Source organism: Oenanthe melanoleuca, chromosome 17 (assembly GCF_029582105.1).
Source record: "Oenanthe melanoleuca isolate GR-GAL-2019-014 chromosome 17, OMel1.0, whole genome shotgun sequence".
NCBI lineage: Eukaryota > Metazoa > Chordata > Aves > Passeriformes > Muscicapidae > Oenanthe > Oenanthe melanoleuca.
The window spans coordinates 7973407-7993778 of record NC_079350.1 but is presented as its reverse complement, the minus strand read 5'-3'; the positions used below and the strand labels follow the sequence as shown (position 1 = coordinate 7993778).

At 52.8% G+C, this 20372-nt stretch overlaps 1 protein-coding gene across 1 annotated transcript in view; it reads right to left on the bottom strand.

The window, feature by feature from the left end:
* The window catches only part of ASTN2 (astrotactin 2), a 309920-nt gene that overhangs the window by 107773 nt on the left and 181775 nt on the right, over positions 1-20372 (bottom strand). Inside the window, exons 14-16 of the mRNA XM_056505281.1 lie at positions 7400-7524; positions 6955-7059; positions 5372-5551 (exon numbers count right to left, since the gene is read on the bottom strand). Of these exons, the coding sequence (XP_056361256.1) occupies positions 5372-5551; positions 6955-7059; positions 7400-7524 (410 nt within the window). The remainder of the gene's footprint in view (positions 1-5371; positions 5552-6954; positions 7060-7399; positions 7525-20372) is intronic.

The window sequence follows — 20372 nt, the reverse complement described above, 5'->3', positions numbered from 1 at the left end:
CAGCCAGTGGGGATTAGCTGGGAACACAGTGGCTACGAGACCCTCTTTATGTGTCAGGTTACCAAGGATAAACCTGATCTTGGCAGGCTCATGGAACTTTTCCTGACACTTCCCTGCCCACCTTATAAACAAATGCAGTGGTTTTGTACCTTAACTCACACTGCCTCAAGGGCAGTATCTTCTTGTCACCTGATGTTTCACAGGTCTGATTTGAGTTCACTTTCTCTGGGAGCTCAATGGGAGGTGGGAGCCTGGCTGAAAACTCCATCCCTGTGTCCCTGAATCATCCATGGTCTTCCAGTGGGGACTGTGGTGCAGCCAGGTGACACATCAGGAGCCATGGGCTCACCTAGAAGACCTCAGACTGTGGTGCACTTTCATGTGGGGGTATAAAACACCTGGGTTTCCTCTGCTTGTAGTCCCTCTCCTTGGAGTCACCATGGGTTGTTCCAATGTTACACCATGACTAAATAGTTTTTAGATCAAAACTCTGCCATGGGAGCTGAGCTGATGAGGAAACCTGGTGTGGCTGAGTGTGGGGGGTGCAGCAGTGAAGGTGCTTTGTCCCCAGCTCGGGGGGTGGCAGTGGGGCTACCAGAGGGGCTCCTGGGTGGCCAGCAGGGACATTTCCTTAGTAGGAACATCTACAGCTCATGCAGGTTCTCCCCTTGTCCAGCCACCTGGTGTGGGTGAAGGATCTCATTACTTGGGCTCATCTCAGCTCTTTAAACAGGTATGAATTTCTGGTTTATCACACATTATTCAGCCCTTGCAGAACAGCTGCTGTGTGGTGCTGTTAAACCTACCCTGTAGCTTTACCACAAGTTTTGATTTCTTAGGGTAGAACAGCTGAGCCATGGACATTGTTCCTGGCAAAAGCAGGAGCCAGGGAATGAAGGGATGAGGAGGAGAGCCTGTTCCTCATCAAAGGGGGTAGAGCTACAGAAGTAAAAATAAAGCCAGATGCTCTGAGTTGTTCCTATTGTATAGCTTAAGTGATTTTTCTGGGTCATTACTCAATGTGAGGATTTGAAGTTATTTCATTTTGCACAACTAATTACTCGACTTGCCTGGCAATTCTGGATTACAATGAGCAGTGCATAAGGTCATTTAGCAGACTTACTCACAGCACATGTTTTAGTCTAAACTAAATTTCATGGCAACCAGCAAGATTGTTTTTACCTCCTCCGAACAAAATGTTGAAATTGGAGGGTTTGAAATAATGACATAAACCAAGCAATTAAGAGTGTTAAAAGAGTGTTAAAAAGGTAATAGAGTGGTTGAACATAGGGACAGATCTCAAAAACAAGGAAATTCTCTGTGTTCTACTTCTGACCAAGCACATATAAGGGAAAACCATTATGTCCTTTAATAGCTGAAAAAGTAGCTTTACAGCTTTCTTAATGCACCTGATTGTATCTAGGAAAGGAAAACTAAAGGCTCCTGCAGACTAGTTCAATCTTAATTGTGTTAATGGCAGTATCAGACCTGAAGGGAGACAAACAGAGCCTTGAAAGGACAGGAGGGAGCCACAGGCCTCACTCAGAGGAATAGGCATTGCTATTTTAGCAGAGCTCCAGGCTCTAGCCTTAATTTTATGAAGATATTTATGAAGGTCTCCTGTCAAAACTGCTGACTTCACAAGAAAGCATGAAAGCTGTCACCTCTTACAGGTAAATGCAGTTCTTGGAGGTGGTCTGAGAGAAGTACTGGGGAGGGCAGGGAGCAGGAAGGCTCAGGGAATGTGACAGGATCTGCCAGAACACAGCCCCTCCCATGCACTATTCCCATGAATGATCGATTACTGAGAGGGAACATGAACATCTTTCCCATCTGCAGCAGCCACAGGCTGAGCTTGCTGAGTACTCAACGTGGCCAGGGAACCTCAGCCAAGGAAACTCTATCTAGAGATCATAGGAAATTCAAGGAAAACAAACATTTCCCTCACTGCAGACCTAAAGTAACCTCCCAACTGGGCAGTGAAACCCTCTGCATCTCCCCCACCCAGGCACACACATCCTGAGCCCATCAGCATCCCTTCCTGCTTCCCAGCTGGGCTTCTCCAGTGGGAATAAGCAAACTGGAACAGCTCTTGCAGAAATCTCACCAGGCCTGCCAGATTTTGTACTCAGAGCAGCTCTTCCCTAAGTAAGCTCTCCTCCTCCTCACCAGCCAGAATGAGGAACCAGAGGGCAACCAGCTCTGATGAACTTTTATCAGTGAATGAAGTGGCTCCCAGCAGGGGGATTTGCTGGATGGAGGGATCACTCTCTTCCCTGATGTACAGTTTCTGACTCTCTGAGGTGGGGTGACACCCAGCCTCCACCTCCACGTTTATTATCATGGCACTGTGTGGTGAGGAATAGCCCAGTGTGGGTCAGCTGTCCTGGCTGTGTCACCTCCCAACACCTCATCCACCCCAGCCTAGTGACTGTGGGGACAGAACAGAGAAAAAGAGGAAGTGTGGATGCCATGGAGGCACTGCTCAGCAGCAGCCAGCACTCCAGGGTGTTACCCACACTGGTTTCTCCACTGTGACAAAGCTGGTTCCCTGCATCCCACCACGCCCAGCACATTCTGACACACAGCAGGAGCTGGCTGGGGACATCACGTTTGTCCCAGCTGCCAAATGAAGGTTCTCACACAACTGCTACCAACTTAATGAGGCTCTGTCAGTGTTAAATGCTGGCTCCACCAGGGAAGAAAACCGATGTGGGCTCCCATGGCACAGATCAGTGGCTGGGTCGATCTCAAGGTCCCTGCTTGGAGGCCACTCAATGTGTTAAAGCATTGCTTGGCTGCACAGAGCCAGAGCAAGCAGCCCAAAAAATGGGCTTTTAATCACTCTGCATGAAGTAAAATTGGAGTTTGCTTTGGTGTGCTCAGTACTGAGGCTGTTCCTGTGATGGAGCCTGGGGGATTCTCTCATGCCTGCCCTGAAGGAGTTTGGTGTGCCACAGCCGTGCCACGTGCCTGGCTGGCTCTCTCTTGCAGGATTCACTTCTGCAAATCCTTAGGAACAAGGGCAGGCTGCTCTGTCACCTCAATTCCCCCATATTCCTCATCCACCTGCAGGAGGAAGTGTCCCCTGTCCCTGCCCTTGGCAGAAGGGAGAGCTCTGCAGATCCCGACCCACGTCCCAGTGCCTGCCCTGGCACCAGCAGTGTGAGCTCCTCTTCAAAACCGTGTTTTCAATTAGGGCTCGACGTGCAGATTGTGTCTTTATTGTTGGAGGTCTCCTCCTGAGGCCTGGCGATTGATTTATGAAGTTGATTAAAATATTAAAATAATTTTGTGTGGTGCTGCAAACACCCCATAATGTGCATTTTTCTCAGAGTTGGTGCTGTTCCAATTAGCTCGAGACTCTTCTCTCTCCCTCCTCTTGTGACCTGTTCTGTCCACTAACAAATTACAGTTATTCTGGCCCTACTTTTATATTTATTAGAGCTGATGCATGTGTGTGCTCAGTGAGCAGTTCAGAACGGGCTGGTGAGCAGTGGGGAGCCCGGCAGCCAGAGCTGCTCTGAGAGGAGAAGGCATCCAGAACTGTCTAGCTGGAGCTATTTATTCTGATCTGCCTTATGTCACTGGCAAAATGAGGGGAAATCAGGAGAGAAGTTGGGAATAAAATCCATCTACCATGAACAGCAAGCTCTTTCTCTTGGCTAACTGGGATTTCTCTGGGACAGAGCCCTGGGTTTCCCAGGGCATTTGCTCTGTCCACAAGGTGATCTCTCCAAGAGCCCTGAACATCCTTAATGTCCTTCCAAGAGCATTTTCTGACCATCAAAGAGCTGAATACAACCCTGGTCACCTCTGCATTGCCCACAGCCCCAAAGTTCAACCTCACCAGCCCCACCAGCTACCAAAGGCACAGATGGAGCCATGCACAAAACACAAGGGGGGCAGCACCCAGTGCCAAATTCTGCACGATCAGCAGCGAAAGGTTTATGTCCAGGCATTACATGCAACGCCTCAGGGGATCCCTGGAGTACCATGAGTGCTTTGGTGCTTCACAGTTCCTGGGAAAGGATGTTCTGGATGCCCCACAAATGCCAGGGCAGCCAGGCATAGCTCCAGGGTGGGGAGTGAGGGATCCACCTCACTGCATACCATGGACTAAAAAGGAAATCATTCTGTCACTGAGGCACTGCTTCAGTAACAAAACCCCTGTGCCACTGCAGGGCCTTGTGGCTGAGCCCTGGGCCACCACTGCCCTGATATGGGGAGGTGGGAGTGAAGGAATGGGAGATATTTCACCACCAGATCAAGTGCTGTTAATGTCCCCTCTGGCCCCAGCACTGTGGAACAGCAGCAGTGCTTGTGCCAGGCCTGGACTGCAGCAGCTGCCTCTCATTCCCACCTCTCATTCTCCTGAGAAACCCTTGTCTGGGTTTGGTTTGGTCCCAGGTGATGGCACTCAGGGTCTGCTCCCCAGCAACACATTTGCCCCTGGATTGCAGGGAGTGCTCCCGAGTGATTAATAACATTGTGAGTACATAAACAACCCACCTCCACGTGCCTCCTCCTGCTAAACAGGGGCATTGCTATGGCAAACTTCATTTATCACTATTTAAAACCCAAACAAACGAGCACAGGGTGTTATAAATACGCTTACAAGACAAGCTACACTGGGAAAACAGAGAAGAAAATGAGCCAAGAGCAAGGGAGGCAGAGTGTGGGAGAGCACCTCTCTCTGCTGGGTTCCAGGGAGTGGGGCAGTGCCACCAGAGCAGGATGCAAGTGCCCTGATGACCTCTGTCACCATCAGCCCTAAGGTGGGCTCTGTGATACACCACAGATGTTTTTTAAATAGAAAATATCAGAGCCAGGGAATATCCCCAACTCCCTGGAGGAGAGATGAATTGGCAAATGGAAGGCTACAGCGATAAGGGAGTTTTTATAAACATAACCTAATTGTATTACTTCAAAGTCCTGAAGTTTATTGCCCTGTTTAATGATGTGTCTCGTTATTTATGGTGTAGCACAATGAGTCTGCTATTGATTTAATGCACTTCCTTAAAGACTGTCATTGTCACAAGCAATAAAACAAAGCCATTCTGAGACAGCTCATTTATGTCACATCTCCATCAGCTGACCCCAGGCACACGATGGTCACCGTGGGGAAGGGGTCACCCTGGGCAAGGATGGAGCCAGAGAGTGGAAGCTGAAGGGCAGGAGCAGGCAGGGTGGCTCAGGGATGGTGCCAATGGCATGTGCCACCTGACTCTGGGCACTCATTTTGGGACAAGCCTCCTGCCTGAGCCCGCCACCAGCACGGTGATGGTGTATGGGAAAGGGGGTGAGGGATGGAAACCAGCACGTGACACCTGATGTTTGTGGCCCTGCCCATTCCCATCACCCTCCTCACCTTTCTGGTACTGGAGCCAGAGCTGCTGCTGGACCTTCTTGCTGGGGAAGTGGATGGTGCAGCTGAACTCGGAGCCGTACAGCGCCTCCGCGATGTAGTGGGAGCCGAACTGCTGGATGAAGGAGAGCAGCTCCTCCCGGCTGCTGTCCTTGCTCAGGATCTTCAGGATGTTGGCAAAGCCTGTGGGAGGGAGGCAGGGGGTGGGCAGGTCAGCCAGGCAGGGCTGGAAGGAGCCCCAGAGCTTCCCTGCTCAGGTCATACACAGCCCCACATGGGTGCAGTTCCTCCTCTTTTGCCTCCACCTGATCCTTTAGAATCCACAACCTGTTATAACCCCAGGCTGGGGCTCTGACTTCCTTCTATGATTGCTCTCCCTAAGAGATTTCTCAGATAATTTTACAGGGATGTGCATGGGAACACATGTGCACACACACATGTCCTTGCCAGCTTGTCTGTTCTTCAGGCTGCTGGCACATCAGTGGCACTCTCCCCAGAGGATGTGCCTGGCCTTTTCTTGGCTGTGTCCATAACCAGAGATGTTCCATCCCCAGTGCAAACACCCAGCACAACTGGTAACTATTTTTAGGGAAGCTGGAGACAGCCCAGAGGGACATGCAGGGCTGGGCTGGTGGCAGCTCTGTGGGTGTGCAAAGGTCAAGGCATCACTTGTGCAAGATCTGTGCAGACAGCAGGGACCTCTGGCATGGGGCAAGGACATGGACCCTTGCTGCTCCATGGAGATGAAATATCCTGGAGACACTGGTGACTTCACAGCACTTCAGCATCACTTGGAGCTGGCTGAAAGCTCCGTTTTGGTTCAGTGGTGGAACAAAAACATACTGCAAGAAAATACGTCATAACTGTCACCAAAATGAGATTATCTGGCTGGTTGGTTGGTTGGTTTATTGAAAGAGAAGGCTGTTTTAATAAAAAAGCCAGAATAATTCATTTTGAGCTGAACCCACGTATTTTTTTTTCAGCTCTGAGCAGGTTATTTCATTTTGGGGCTGCACAGCCTGCTTGCACTAAATCTTTTTTTTTTTTTTTTTTTTTTTTCTTTCTCTCTCCATTTAAAAACTCCTTGATTTTTAAATAAAAAATGCTATTTTGAAATGAAAAGGCAAAACATTTCAGGTTGCAACAAAATGTTTCAGCATTTCTGAAACAAAATGTGTAGCTATAAAAACGTGGCAGTGAAATGTTTTGACATTTTGTAGGATCCACCTACCCACCCCTTCTTCATCTGTGACTCCCTGCTTTACATGACCTGCTTTTCCAAGTGCTTTGGTTCCTTTTGAAACCACCATTTTAAGGCACTGACTGGTTTCTCTACACATATAAACAGCCACACCAAAACAAATCCTTTCTGCTGGCTGCTTACTGGCTTCCTCCTGGCTTGGACCTCACCTCTTGCTGCACAAACTCCCTGCCTCAGTTTCCCCCTGTGAGAAAGGAGGGGAATCTCCCTGCCTGTCTCTGCAGCAGTGCTGGGAACAGAGCATGGAGGTGGGAAAAGTCTGCTTGGTGCAGAAAACCAGCCCCCACCACACAGACAGATTTTCCCTGCCCCTGGAATCCCTCACCTGCAGAGAGTGTGATGGAGCTGAGCTTCACCCTGTAGAGGTTGCTCCTGACCCGCCAGTGCTGCACCATGGGGTACCCCATGGCCTCGTCGTACTTGATGTCCCCTGCAAAGGAAAAGCAGGTGGGTGTCACTGCTGACCATGCTCTGGGGAATGCTCAATGCACCTTGCCACGTGCTGCAGGGGTGAGAAATGGGGTGCAAGGCATGGAAACCTCAGTGGTGATGCCATGGGGGTCCCAGCGCTGGGCTGGCTGTGACTGCCAGGAGCTCACAGGGATGGAGATGCTGCTGGCATGGACACACACATCCCTCAGGTAATTTCTGCCCCAGGCCCATGGGAAGGATGGCACAAAGGGGGTGATGATGCCCCTCAGGAGCCACACTGGGATGCAGGGTGGGAGAAGAGGTTGTTCCCCTGTGACACAGCCCAGGGCAGCTCGTACCTGTGAGGAGCTGGAGATCAGGAAGGGGCTCTGAGAGGACACCACGGCACTGCTCCTCCACGGGCAGAGGGATCACCAGGAGGCCATCAGCCAGCTGGGGGAAGTCCTTGATGAAGTTATTCTCCCTGCAGAGAGAAAAAGACAACTGCAAAGCAACGATGCAGGGCACGGCCGGGCAGCGGGGCTGGGCTGCCCTGGTGGCACCAGGACAGGCGGCTCAGGAGGGTGGGGACATCTCCTGGAGCAGGGATCTCCTGCCAGGGGATGGGGTTTGCAGCCTCCCCACCAGCCAGCCCTCTGAGGTGATGCCTAATGAGCTCCCCAAGGACTGCAGCTCTGTTAGTGCTCCAGAAATACACAACTGCTCTCAGCCTGGGGACCCAGCCACTGGGTTTGGCCCAGATTTTCAAAGTGAGCCCCTGGAGAGGGGGCAAGGAACAAGGAATGGCTGCTACACCCCAAAACTGCCCCTCTGCACCTGCAGCATCTTCATGGGGACAGTGACCAAGCTCTGCTGGGGCTCCCCAGGCAGCATCATCACCCCCACAGTTTTCACCCCCACCAGTGACTCGCCCTCCAAAAGGCAGAAAAAGTGATTTTTACAGGCAGACACAAAAAAAACCCCACTCTCGTGTACAGCTCACAGTGCAATTTTACCACATGTGCAGGATCTTTTCTAACCTTGGCAGGTATAACATTGTATAATAGGCCCCTAATGAATTGTTTCTAGAACAACGGTACCAGGGAAATGATTTGAAATGGTGAACAGACAGGTCTCTGGGAGACCTGCCTCCCCCAGTAAGCGAAATGCCTCGCGCCTGCGCCGGGGAAACAGGAGGGGGCATTTTAAATATTGATCTTAGAGCCAAAATATAGGCCAGAAGGCTTCATATCCTCTGGGTGTGGAGACAAAAGGGCAGCAGAGCAGAAGAAAGGGAGGTTCCTGCAAAATCAGGTCAGCCCCAGGAGCTTGGGGGAGGTTCAGACTGGCACCACCTGCCCCAGCTGCAGTTTTGTAATACTATTTTCCTTTAAACAGCTGCTGATTTCACTCACCTTCCCTGGATTTACCCTCTGTAGCCTGTCCCTGGGGGGGTGATCCATCATCCTGTGGTCATCTCACAACTGGGGACACCCTGAGACCTCCATGGGTCCCAGCACAGCGAGATGCTGACTTCAGGGAACACTTCCTTAGGATCCTCCCATTGCTCTGGGGCCAAGATGTGGCCACTGCAACCTGCACCAGAGGTGAGCAGGAAGCCACAGCCCTGTGCAACCAGCCTGGGGATGTTCCCAGCCCCAAGGCAGGAGAGGAGCACAGGGAGGAGCATCTGAAGGTAGGGACACATGAGTGGGCACAGGAAAGTGTTCAAGGCCAGACTGGATGGGTCTTTAAGCAATATGGTCTAGTGGAAAGGTGTCCCTGCCCATGGCAGGAAGGCTGAAACAAGATGATCTTTAAGGTCCCTTCCAGCCCAAACCATTCCATGAGTCCCTGGCTGCACAGGCAGCCTTCCTCATGCTACACCCCCATTTCAGAGCCACCAGCACCTGCCTGCATCTCAGGAGCCTCACTTTCTGCACTGCCTCAGTGTAGAAAAGAAAAAGTGCCTTATTTTTCTGAGGGGAAAAGCCTCTCACTCACAATGTGCTTACAAATCTCCAATTGATCCTGCTGGGCACAGGATCCCCGTGGTGGATTGTTCTGCTGCTCTGAGCCCTTTGCTGTCACAGCAGTTCCAAATGGGGAACTGCAATTACTGCTGGAGCTGGGAGCCGTGTGGGTGGTGGGAAACAGGGCTGGAAATAAGGTAAGTCAGTAGGGAACAGCATGTTGGTGTGTCTGCTGCTCTGCCTTAGCAGGAAAGGGAAAACATCAGCACTGCCAAATCCCAAAGCCATGGAGGAGCGTGGTGCTGCTCCTGGGAGAGGGGGATGCAGCTGCACGGAGCCTGCCTGCCTTCCTGGAGAATGGGGACTGTGCCTTCCTGACAGGCAGCTCAGCCTGAGCAGCACCAGCATCAGCACAGGGGCCAGGAGGGTCCCTGCCTGCCCAGCCCCTGTCCCACCTCTGAGAAGAGCAGGAGAGGGATTCCCAGGAAGGAGGCTGATGGAACCTTCCCAGATGCTGTCCCACATGAGGGAACAGACCAGGCATGCTCCAAGGGACACAAAGAGATGGCATGGCAGGTGCCAGGAGCTCATGTTCATCCAGCACCCTGCACCCTGACATGGGGCAGAGGAGACAGAAAGAGGCAGCATCTCCTCCTGCCCCCTCCATCTCAGCACCACCTAGCCATGCCACGAGCCTGTAAAGCAACTGTTGGGCATATCCCAGCTCATCCAGGAGCAGGACAGCCAGCAGGGCTGGTGCTCCATGCCTGGGCAGCTCAGGAGGGAATGCTGAGGCATGAGGAGACCTGCACACTGCAGCTGCTGCTTAAGCTGCTGCCTCTATGAGAAGATATTTACTGAACAGCCACATTCTGCAGGACCACTCATGCATTTGCTCAATTGTTCCACACTCAAAAGGCCAAGGGAAAACCAGGGGCAAGTGGGAGCCAAGGAGTAGGAATGTGCCTCCATCATGGGAGGGAGCAGCAGTGCAAGGCAGGACTTCAGGAGCACTTCCACGGTGCATTCTTGCTGCCAAACCCTTCCTGCACCTCTTCCAGCTCTCCCCACCCCCAGGCCCCTGCTCCCTGCCATCCCAAGGCAGGGATGAGCCAAAGCCATGCAGGGGGAGCACCCTCTGGGCAGAGGGTCTGGGCACAGCACAGCCCCTCTGCAGGGTCCTCCCTGCCTGCAGGGCAGGATGGTGATGGGGACACCCAGGCAGGGCACACTGCTGCTGGGCTCTGCATCCCATGGACTGGCTGCAGCTCCTCTTCCACAGGCCCTTCTTAATAACCCTGAGGCTTGCACACTGCTCACTGTGGAGGCACAGAAAGAGTTCCTGCCAGAGTTTTTGGCTCTCTGGAAGCTGAGATCAAAGCCATGGGGCTCTGTGCAAGGGGCAGGGACACGGATGGGGGAGGGATGTGACAGCATCACCGTGCACGTGCTGTCACACGTGTCTCCAACTGGGGCACCTCTGCAGGGGTGCAGGGCCAGGCCTGGGGTGCACAGGGTTATTCCAGTGGGATAACCTGATGTTGGGATGCAGACAAACCTGCCAGCCCCACAACATCCTCCTGTGCCTCTTGCTGTGCCCCTGGCATCTCCCCAGTGGAGCAGCTGCTCGCTGGAGCAGTGAGCACGCAGCTCTCTGCACATGGAATCCACTCCCCAGCACAGCGCTCTCCTGCTGGGATCTGAGCATCTCCCAAGGCATTTTGCAGATACTGAGTCATTACACGAGGAAATGCAGTTTCTCCCAGCTGCATCCAACCAGAGCACGTGCCTGCCTTGGAGGGAACTGATTATAAACGACCCTGATGCTGGGAAAGGTCAAATGGCCAAAGGCTTTAGAGAGCTCTGAAACTGGCAGGGTGGGCTGAGGAGGAAGGCAGTTGCCTGGATTAAACTGAGTTCAAAATCCTGGCTTTGATGGACATTTGGTGTATCCTCAGCTGAGTCCTACAATTCACCCATTGCCTGGGGTGACACAGACAACATGACAGCAGCTCCCACTTCTCAGGGTGCTGGTGGGGTGGCAGCAATTAGCAGCTGCTCAGACACCAGGAGCAGAGAGCCTGCTGTGCCACTGCTCTCCTGTCCTCCTGAACCCAGACACACCAACCAGCCCTGCTTTTGGGGACTGTGACCTTTAATAACCCAGCCAAGGTCATGCAGCAGAGCCGTGGTGCAGTGCTGGGCTGCATTGCTGTGCTCTGCAGTGCTGGCAGCAGCTCACACAGCCCATGGGAAACCTCCAGAAAGAACCAATATCCCAGGGAAAAATGGGGTTTGGGGGAGCAGATCCCAATGCAGGCCCTGGAGTGCTGTGGTCTTCCAGGATTGGGCCGTGCACAATTCTGCTGGCCCTGGGACACCATGTCTCCTTGCTGAGATGCTCAAAGCCAGAGCCAAGCTGGCAGTGGGATTTTGGCCTGCAGCAGGGAAAGATCAGCTGGTGGCTGACATGCATTTCATTTTCCTGTTAGAAACACCTCTGGGTGAAGGAGCAGCTTCTCCTCCTCAGCCCAGTCAGCTGTGACTTCCTCCCTTGGCACTCTGCTCCCACAGGACACGGCCTTGAGGATGGACTCTGCAAACCAACCCTTCCTTGCAGCTGTAAAACTCCCACTGCACACTCCAAGCACCAGCTGACATGGAGCCTCCACCCAACACTGACAGAGAATGCACACCCTGCACCACAGCACCTGGGCAAGTATATTCATGGTGGGGTAAATATATAAATATTATATATAAAATGACCCCACAAGTGATTAGCTTATGCCCTGAAGCGTGAGATTTAATTACCCTTATCTGAGCCAGCACAGCTACAAATGTTAATCACATTATCATCCAGCAAGCTTATGTTCAGCAAAGTGACTACTCCAGGGCCGCCCTTCCTGCTATGCAAGCCTGAGAGAATGGCAAAGAATTAGTTATTAATCTTATTTCTTTCTGTCCCACAATGGCTCGGGGAGAACATGATGGATTTGAGGTTATTTAGTGCCAGCTTTTCACCCAAATTTCCCTTGGAGAAGCTGCCTGCTGGGGTGGCTGCAAGATCAGCAGAGCCCAGCCTGACACGGGGACATTGAGAAATGGCTTCCTTTTAGCTTGTCATCACCAAAAAAAAAAAATTGATCTGGAGTCACTGGGAGACAGAAAAGAGGGTGTCCTGTTGCCACAGGCACTTAGGAGAAGGTAAGCACACTGTAAATCTCCCCCAGCATGTCTCCATGACCTCAGGCACTAGTGAATTATAAAGGTTTAATGCAAACCCTGTGAAGCAGCAGTTACTTACTCCAAATTTACTGAGCATTAATTTCAGCAAGGCCTCACTCCTGTAGAACAAGGCAGGATAAAAGAGGAGGGACCAGTCAGGTTTTGCCAGGATCTGGAGCCCCTTCAGTTCCCCAGCTCTCAGCCTTAACCACTGTTTGCACTGAAGTGTGGTTGGACCAAGCTGCAGGGAAAGGAGAGCACCAAGAGCATCTCTCCAGCAGCCCCTGATGCTGTGGGTGGCTCCTGTCCTTGTGCTGCTTGTCCAGGTCCCACTTCAGTGCCAGGAACAAACAGCCTGGCAATATCCAATATCTGCCTTACTCCTGGCTCAGGGAGAATTAGCATTTAAATTGAGGTGTTTCAGGAGGTAAATCACACCAGGCTGGGCCACAGAAGCCCTGGTGCTGCTGGGCTGGTGTGAGGTGTCTGCATGGCTGCTGCTCACCATCCCCTCCACACAGCCCCAGGCTGAGCCCCAAAACCCTGCATGGGGCTGGGAGCTCTTGCACCCATTTCCATCAGCACTGTGCTCTGCCAACACTGAACCTGACCCTCCCAGAAAGGTCAGAGCACCTCCAAACACATCCACAAAGAGCATTTCCAAACATCCCAAATACTGCAGCCCCCCTTGGGGCCACACAAGCCCAGCAACCACTGAGCACTGAGGGAAACTCAGCCAGCAGTGCCCAGCACTGTGGCACTGACAGTGAACATGCAGTTCATGAATCACCATCATGGAGAGAAGTGCATCCTCTCCTGAAGCCATTTCTAAAGGAAACACAAAGGATTCACTCTGAGAGGAGAGATGGAGAAGCTGTGAGCAAAAATCAGAAACACTCGTGGCAAAATAATCATAGGATCACAGATTTGTGATTCAAACAGGGTTGGAATGGACTTACTTTAAAGCTCATCTTTTCCACCCCTATCATGGCAGGGCTCCCACTGTCCCAGGCTGCTCCAGCCCCAGTGTCCAGCCTGGCCTTGGGCACTGCCAGGGATCCAGGGGCAGCCACAGCTGCTCTGGGCACCCTGTGCCAGCCCTGCCCACCCTCACAGTGTTTGAGCAGCCTTGTCCTGAGCTAGAACATGGTAGCAGGGTCACCATGGCACATCTGGGCTGTGTGCCATCCCTCCTTGGGTGGCAGGTCTGGAGAATGCCCAGTACCTGTGGATGGAGGGATGCAGCCCATCTGCAAGGGGCTGGAGCTGCTCAGACTCTGCCAGGAGGATCCATGACTTGCTCCATAGATCTGCTCTTCAAGGTGTCTGTCTCCATTAGCTCTGTCATCACTGACAGCCAAAGGCTCTGACCTTGTCAGCTCCCATAAGTTCAGCAACTTCCAGCTCTTTCACAACTGGATGGAGAGGATGACAGACAGACCTGGAGCAGCTCACAGAGCTCCTGCCACCAGGCTGTGGCCACTGCTGGGTGACCTGGGCACAGAGTCCTTCTGGGAATGATTTGTCCAAGCTGAGGGAGCTGGAGCCACGTGCTGTGGGTGCTGATTGCAGCTCTGAGCTGAGCCAAGGCTGTGGATCCTCTCACACAGGTTGTTTGGGTGCTGTTTGCATCCTTTCCCCAGTGCTGCTCCAGCAGTTCCACACCTGGCACTTCCCTTGGCATGGTTTGTAAGGAGGTGACAAATGCCAAACTCCCACTGACTCCAGAGGAGCCAGGACTGCCTGCTGGGGCTTCCCAAGGAGGCTGGTGCCTGACTTGCATCCAGCTCCTCTGGGATTTGGGCACAGCATCCTGCAGCCAATAGCTTCTCTGTGCACCAGCAGCCCCAGCTTTCCAGGGAAACCCACACCCCAGCTGTGGTGCCCTGGGAAGCACAAGCACAGCCTTTTAATATTAATATTTGCCTTTCCAATGTAAATTCAGACTCAGCTCTCCACTCAGCACACACATCCATTCTCTTTAACAATTTGAGATCTTAAACATTTCTCTTTTTTTTCCCCCTCTCCTAAGCTTCATTGTTAACCTTTAAGATGAAGATAAGGCGTAAAGGTTTGGAAAGGAATCAGGAGGGACCTTGGAAATGAGCCAGGAGCAGTGTTAATACTGGGCTGCACATCATATCTCTTCAGTTCTTCTCTCCCCCCAGGGTGACTCGGACTGCTCTTGACTACCACCATGGTATTACAAACTCTAATGAGGTTTGGAAAATAAGAAACCCACTGCGGCGTGGGAGAAACTAATAGAAATTGTTTTGTCTTCTCTCTATTAGTCATTAGAAGCAGAAGAAAAACAGCCACAGGCAATGGCAGGGCTGCAGTACCACCACACATTTCATATGCTGGCACTCTGACAATGTCATTTCAGCACAGTTATTGCTCCCATTTCCCCTCCACACCAGACCTCCTGTGCTCCAGCGTGGGCTCCAGCTGTGCCAGCATCCCTGTGCCACCACCCCAGCCCAGGGTGACCCCAGTGCCTGCAGGGAGGGTGTTTGACCAGCCCATGGCTCTTTCAGCACAGACCATCACCAGCCTGGTGTCCCCAAGGGACAGGGACAGGCAGTGCCAGGCAGGGGACGCCTCATGAGCAGCAGCACTGTCAGGCAGCCAGAGCATATGGAGAATTAGCTGGGATTTGTGACTGCAGCTGCAGAGCTGTGCTTCTGTGTGTGAAGTTAATTACAGAACCACAAAACTATGCACAGGGTGAGGTGACAGCACCTGCAGTGACCTCACCCCTGCCATCCCAGGGAGCTGTGGTGCCAGGAGCCAAGCCCCATTCCTGTGCCTGGAGCACTCCCCACGTCCCTTCCCTCCTCCCAGCTCTGCAGCCATCTCACCCCGGTTGCCTGATGACAAGTGGCAGTGCTGCCACCCCTTCCAGATGTTTCCTGCTGCCCACGGGCACAGATGGTGAGTGGCTGCATTCCCTGGGAAGCTGGAGGAGGAATAGAGGCTGCTCTGCCTGTGCTGGGCTCCTGCAGCCCGTGCTGGGGGAGAAATGAACCAGCACAAACACCTCGAGGTTTTGTCTCCAGGGAATTGTTATTGGAGGCAGCAGCCCCTGGGACACTCCTGCTGCAGCCCAGGCAGGGGCAGAGCACAGCAAAGAGCATCACTGGGGCACAGGGAGGAGGGAGAGGGATGGAGACTGTCCCCAGTATCTGCTCCAGCTTTCCTCTGCAGAGCCACCAGCTTCCAAACCAGGTCACACTGCCCAGGAAGAGGGGCAGAGGAAGATTTAGGGAATCTGGATTATGCCACAGGGGACAGGAGGGCTCCCAGCAGAGCTTCTCCACCACGTTTGGGACACTGGGCACAACTGATGGGGCCCAAGCCCAAACCCAGACTTGCTCTCAGGTTTATGCAGGCACAACCTACACTGCAACAGGCAGAACAGCAAATCCTCCACCTCTGGAGAGGACGCTTGGGATGGGAAAAGGGAAGACAAGATTTTCTCAGCACTGAGGACTGCATCCAAGCCCTGCTGCTACCTCGGAAGCAGGTATGGCTCGACAGCTGGCATAGCTGTGGAGTGCTCAGCTTCCCCACGCTGGTGACTGCTCCTGACTGCATTGCCTGCAGCAAGGATTTGCATTGCTAAGTCAATGTCAAGCTGATTCAGTCCCTGGATGGGGAATCTCCATCAACCAGTGCTTGCACTAGCAAGGAAGGGCAGGAAGGGCTGCTGAATGTCAGCCTTGTCCCTGGAGGTCACACTGAAGGGGCCCCATGGTGTGAGCAGCACAAACCCACACCCAGCTAATGGGGACAGCACAGCACCCACAGGGCCATGGAGAAATGCTGCTATCACATCCTAAAATCGTGTGGCCACAATTTACTGGCTCCAACCCTCCTGTCTCACTCTCCCCTTGCTCTTCAGCTGAACATAACCTGTATTTTCATGTGTCCTGAGTGGGTACAGATCTCCCACGGCCCAGGAGCAGCTGCAGCTCTTGTGAGATGAGGAATGAAGAAGCAGCAATTCCTCTCTGCAAGGCTATAAAGCCAATAAGGGCCCCCTGGGATGAAAGGTACTCCATAAATCTGAGCTGTTATTATAAAACCAATCTCCACCACATCTCTTAATAATGCAGATTAACTGTGCAGTAACACCATTATAATTAATATCATAAAAGTCAGGGATGGGAAGGGCCAGCAGGCCAGTGAGGCCATCCCATGGACTGCTCCTCACAGCACAGGGAAAGGGGAAAATTCCTGGGTGCCACAGGAGCTGGGACAGTGAAGGCAGGCTTGGCAGTGCTGGGCACCATGAAGGGAGCAGTGACAAGCAGGGATGGCACATGGATCACCAAACCCAGGAGGGGAGCAGAGCCCAGCTCTTGGCTCTGCAAGTTCCCAGTGCCAAGCTCTCATCCCTCCTCTCCTGTCTGTACAATCATGGATTATTTAGGCTGGAGAAGATCTTTAAGACAACTGAGTGAAACCATTAACACAGCACTGCCAAGGCCACCACTAAACCATGTCCCAGGTGTGACATCCACACATCTTTAAATCCCTCCAAGGGTAACTTCACCACAGACCTGAGCAGTCTGTGCCAGGGTTTGACACCACTTTTAGTGAAGAAATTTTTCATATATCCAGTATAAACACTACCTGGGGCAACCTGAGGCTTTTTCATTTTGTCCTCTTGCTTGTCACCCAGGAGAGGAGACCAACCTCTCAATGTCTCCCCTTGAACCTGGTTTTCTGCAGCTGAACACCCCCAGCTTCCTCAGCTGCTCCTCATGGACCTGTGCTTTCCCCAGTTCCATTCCCTTCTCTGGACACACTTCAGCACCTCAATGTCCTTCTTCTTGTGAGGGGCCCAGAACTGAGCCCAGGATTTGAGGTGCCCTTCACCAGTACAGAGGGACAATCACTGCCCTGGTCCCACTGAGCACACTATTGCTGGCACAAGCCAAGATGCCACTTGTGGGTCACCTGGGCACACTGCTGGCCTCTCTCCCAAATCCTTATGGCTGTCTCCATCAACTTTTCACAAGGTGGGCTCAGAAGACCTCAGGGAGCCCCCTGACAGCTGGGACTGAGTGGACTGAGCATGGCAGGGCAGGCTCCTTGCAGGAAGAACCCATGTCCCACCTTCCCAAGGATGAGCATTCCCCCAGACCCTGCACCTCCCATCCCACAAGGAGCTTCCAGAGCCATACACACACACAGACACCTCAGCAGCATTCCCAGACTCAGATCCCCTGCCCAGGGACCAGCACTGCTCCTCGCTGCCTCCCAACCCAGCTAACACACAGCCCCAGCCCCAAGGCACCCTCCCCTCTCCCTGCTGTCCTCTGTGCTGCAGCTGCATGCCCTGGCACTGCTCCCCATGCTCGTGGGCCCAGCAGCAGGCAGGCAGGGCAGACAGCTCCTGGCTGGCACAGCCCCAGCAGTGCTGCTCCCTGTGTGGATCAGCTGCGGGAATGCAGATCTGCGCTTCCCCCGCCGCAGCCGCTAACAAGATAATGAATATTTTCATCAGCTGCAGAGAATACAAACATCTGTGCAGGCTGGGGCTGGGGGAGTGGGGAGCAGGGGTGTGGGGGGAGGAACATCCCTGGCATCCCTCACTGCGGGGGCAGCTGCTCCACTGCCAGGGAAAGGAAAGTTCTGGTCCCTGAGCCAGGAAAAGCCCAGGGATGATGTTCCATCAGCTCCACTGGGTGCTGGCACTGTCTCTGACAGCAGTGCCTTGCTTCTGGACTGTGCTGGTGTCTGTAGGAGCCTTCACCCCCTTTCACCACCTTTCACCATCTCAGGCTGCTCCAAGCCCTGTCCAGCCTGGCCTTGGGCACTGCCAGGGATCCAGGGGCAGCCACAGCTGCTCTGGGCACCCTGTGCCAGGGCCTGCCCACCCTCTGATTAACTTCTTCCTCACAAACATGGATGTACAATTGGTTTTGGGCTCTGGCTGCAGGGGCAGTTTCCACTGTGGCCATCCCTCTTCCTCCTCCTCCCTGGGCTGAGGCACATGCTGGGAGCAGTGGGGCTCTCACAGGCACTGACCAAACAGCAGAGACTGACTCTGTGAGGTTACCCTGTACCTGCACAGACAGGAATGAAATGGAGCAGCTCAGAGGTGCATCCAGAGCTGGGATGGGGCAGCAGGAGCAGGAGGTGGCTGCGATGGCCATGTCCATGTTCACCAAGGATGTGTGGCCCATTTCCTAAATCCTACCTGCACCTGGTGCAGAACCACTCTGAGAACCTCTAGTACTTGAACAATCTCTGTTACAAAGCATCCCTTCCACCCTGGACCCTGCATTGTCTAACACTACACCTGTTTTTATTTTTGTAGAACAAAAAATGGTCCCAACCTCCTGCAGAAGCACGTGGCTGCAGACTGGGCACCATCAGCTCAGAGCCACACAATGTCACCCTTTTTGGTGGGATGAGAACTTTAAAATGGAATGGGATGCAACAGTGACCTAACTGATGGAATGCTGTGCTAACTGCATGAGTCATTTATACACTGGATTGGAATAAACCTCACTGCTGAGCCTGGCCAGTGAAGATGTGCTCAAAATACAGAGTGTGTCTGGGCTCTGAAGCACCCCATACATCCCACCTCCACAGAGCTCCTAAAAACCCCTTAGCTGCTACTCAGGACCATGGCATGAGGTGTTAGCTTGGCTTGGAAAGACATCATTGCTTCCAACTAGCGTGTCTGAGGCTTCAAAGTTGTGAACAGGTAATAGAACTGCAGCAACAAACAATAAAAAGATGAATGAAATGGAAGGCAGCCACTGGAAAAGAGATCCATCCATTATCCTGGCCTGAAGGGTAATAGGTAAACAAGGCACTGGTGCAGGGGCTGATGCTGGGCTCGCCAGCATGGGAATAATAAACAGCAAATTATAACTCCTGTGCTTGGAGGTTTCAAAGAGAGGGAGAAAAACAGGGGGGAATGGTGTTAATTTAACCTCTTACAGACATGTTGCTGAGGAGGAAGCAGGATGTCCCTGCCAGGGCTGCCCTGTGGGCTCCAAGCCAGGGGCACCAGAGCAAAGCCTCTCACAGCCAGATGTGAAGCTGAGCCCCCATCCCAGTCCCTGGCAGCACCACGGGTGGGAGGGCACCAGGTGAACAATGGGGGCTTGGAGATGTTTCCCAAAACAGCTCAGGGATGGCCCTGAGCTGCCAGCTCACCCTGCCACCACTGTGCTGGCTTATTAAGGGATGAGAAGCACCGAGGGGAAGAAGAGACAGATTCAAAATTAACTGTCCAAACTCTCCATCAATATTATGACAATTCCAGGCATCAAGTCAGTGATCTGACAGCACGAAGGGAGCTGTGTGGAGGCAGAGCTGCTGGAAGCAGTTGGAGCAGTGCCCATCCCTCCCTGCAGCACCCCTGACACCCCAGGCACCTCAGCACACCTCCAACCTGCTCCCTTCCCTCCCCAAGGCTGGAAAGAGGCAGCAGCCCTGTTTTATAAGTGGGAAAAGGGAGAACAGCATCCTCCAGGGAGTGAGTGGCAGAGGGCAGGGTGATGCCAATTTGCAGGAAGGTGCTCAGCACAGCCTGGCAGCTCTGGATCCTCCCGAGCCATCCTGGCTGTGGAGAAGGGAAACCACTTGGTGCTTGGCAGGGAGGCAGCACCAACATGAATGCTCTCCCTGCCTCCACACCAAACCATTCTGGCTCCTTATCTGCCCTCAACACCTTGAAACTCCCTGGACTCGCTGCATCTCTGCTGGGAGGAATCAAATAGGGGCTGTGTGGGTGTTCCTGTGTCCTGGAGCAAGAGCCAGGATGAGAGGCAGAGGTAGGGGTGGGAAGGGACCCTGGTAAGAGCAGACAGCTGATCCCATTGCCCTGACATCCTGTTTGCCATGCAGCAATAATCCAGCAAATAAAGCTGGCTCCATGGGCAGTATTTTGGGATTTCTCCATATTAATGGCATAAAAGCAACAGTCTGAAACTGCAAACAGCTTTTAAACAAAAATATCTATTCCCTCATGGCAAAGAGACAGCACAAAAAACAGATAAAGAATGAACAAACAACCCATTTGGAAAATAATTCCTCAGTGATTTGGGAACGGCACAGAGTTCAGGCTCTGCCCCACCGTGAGGCAACAGGGGGAAAATCACTCTAA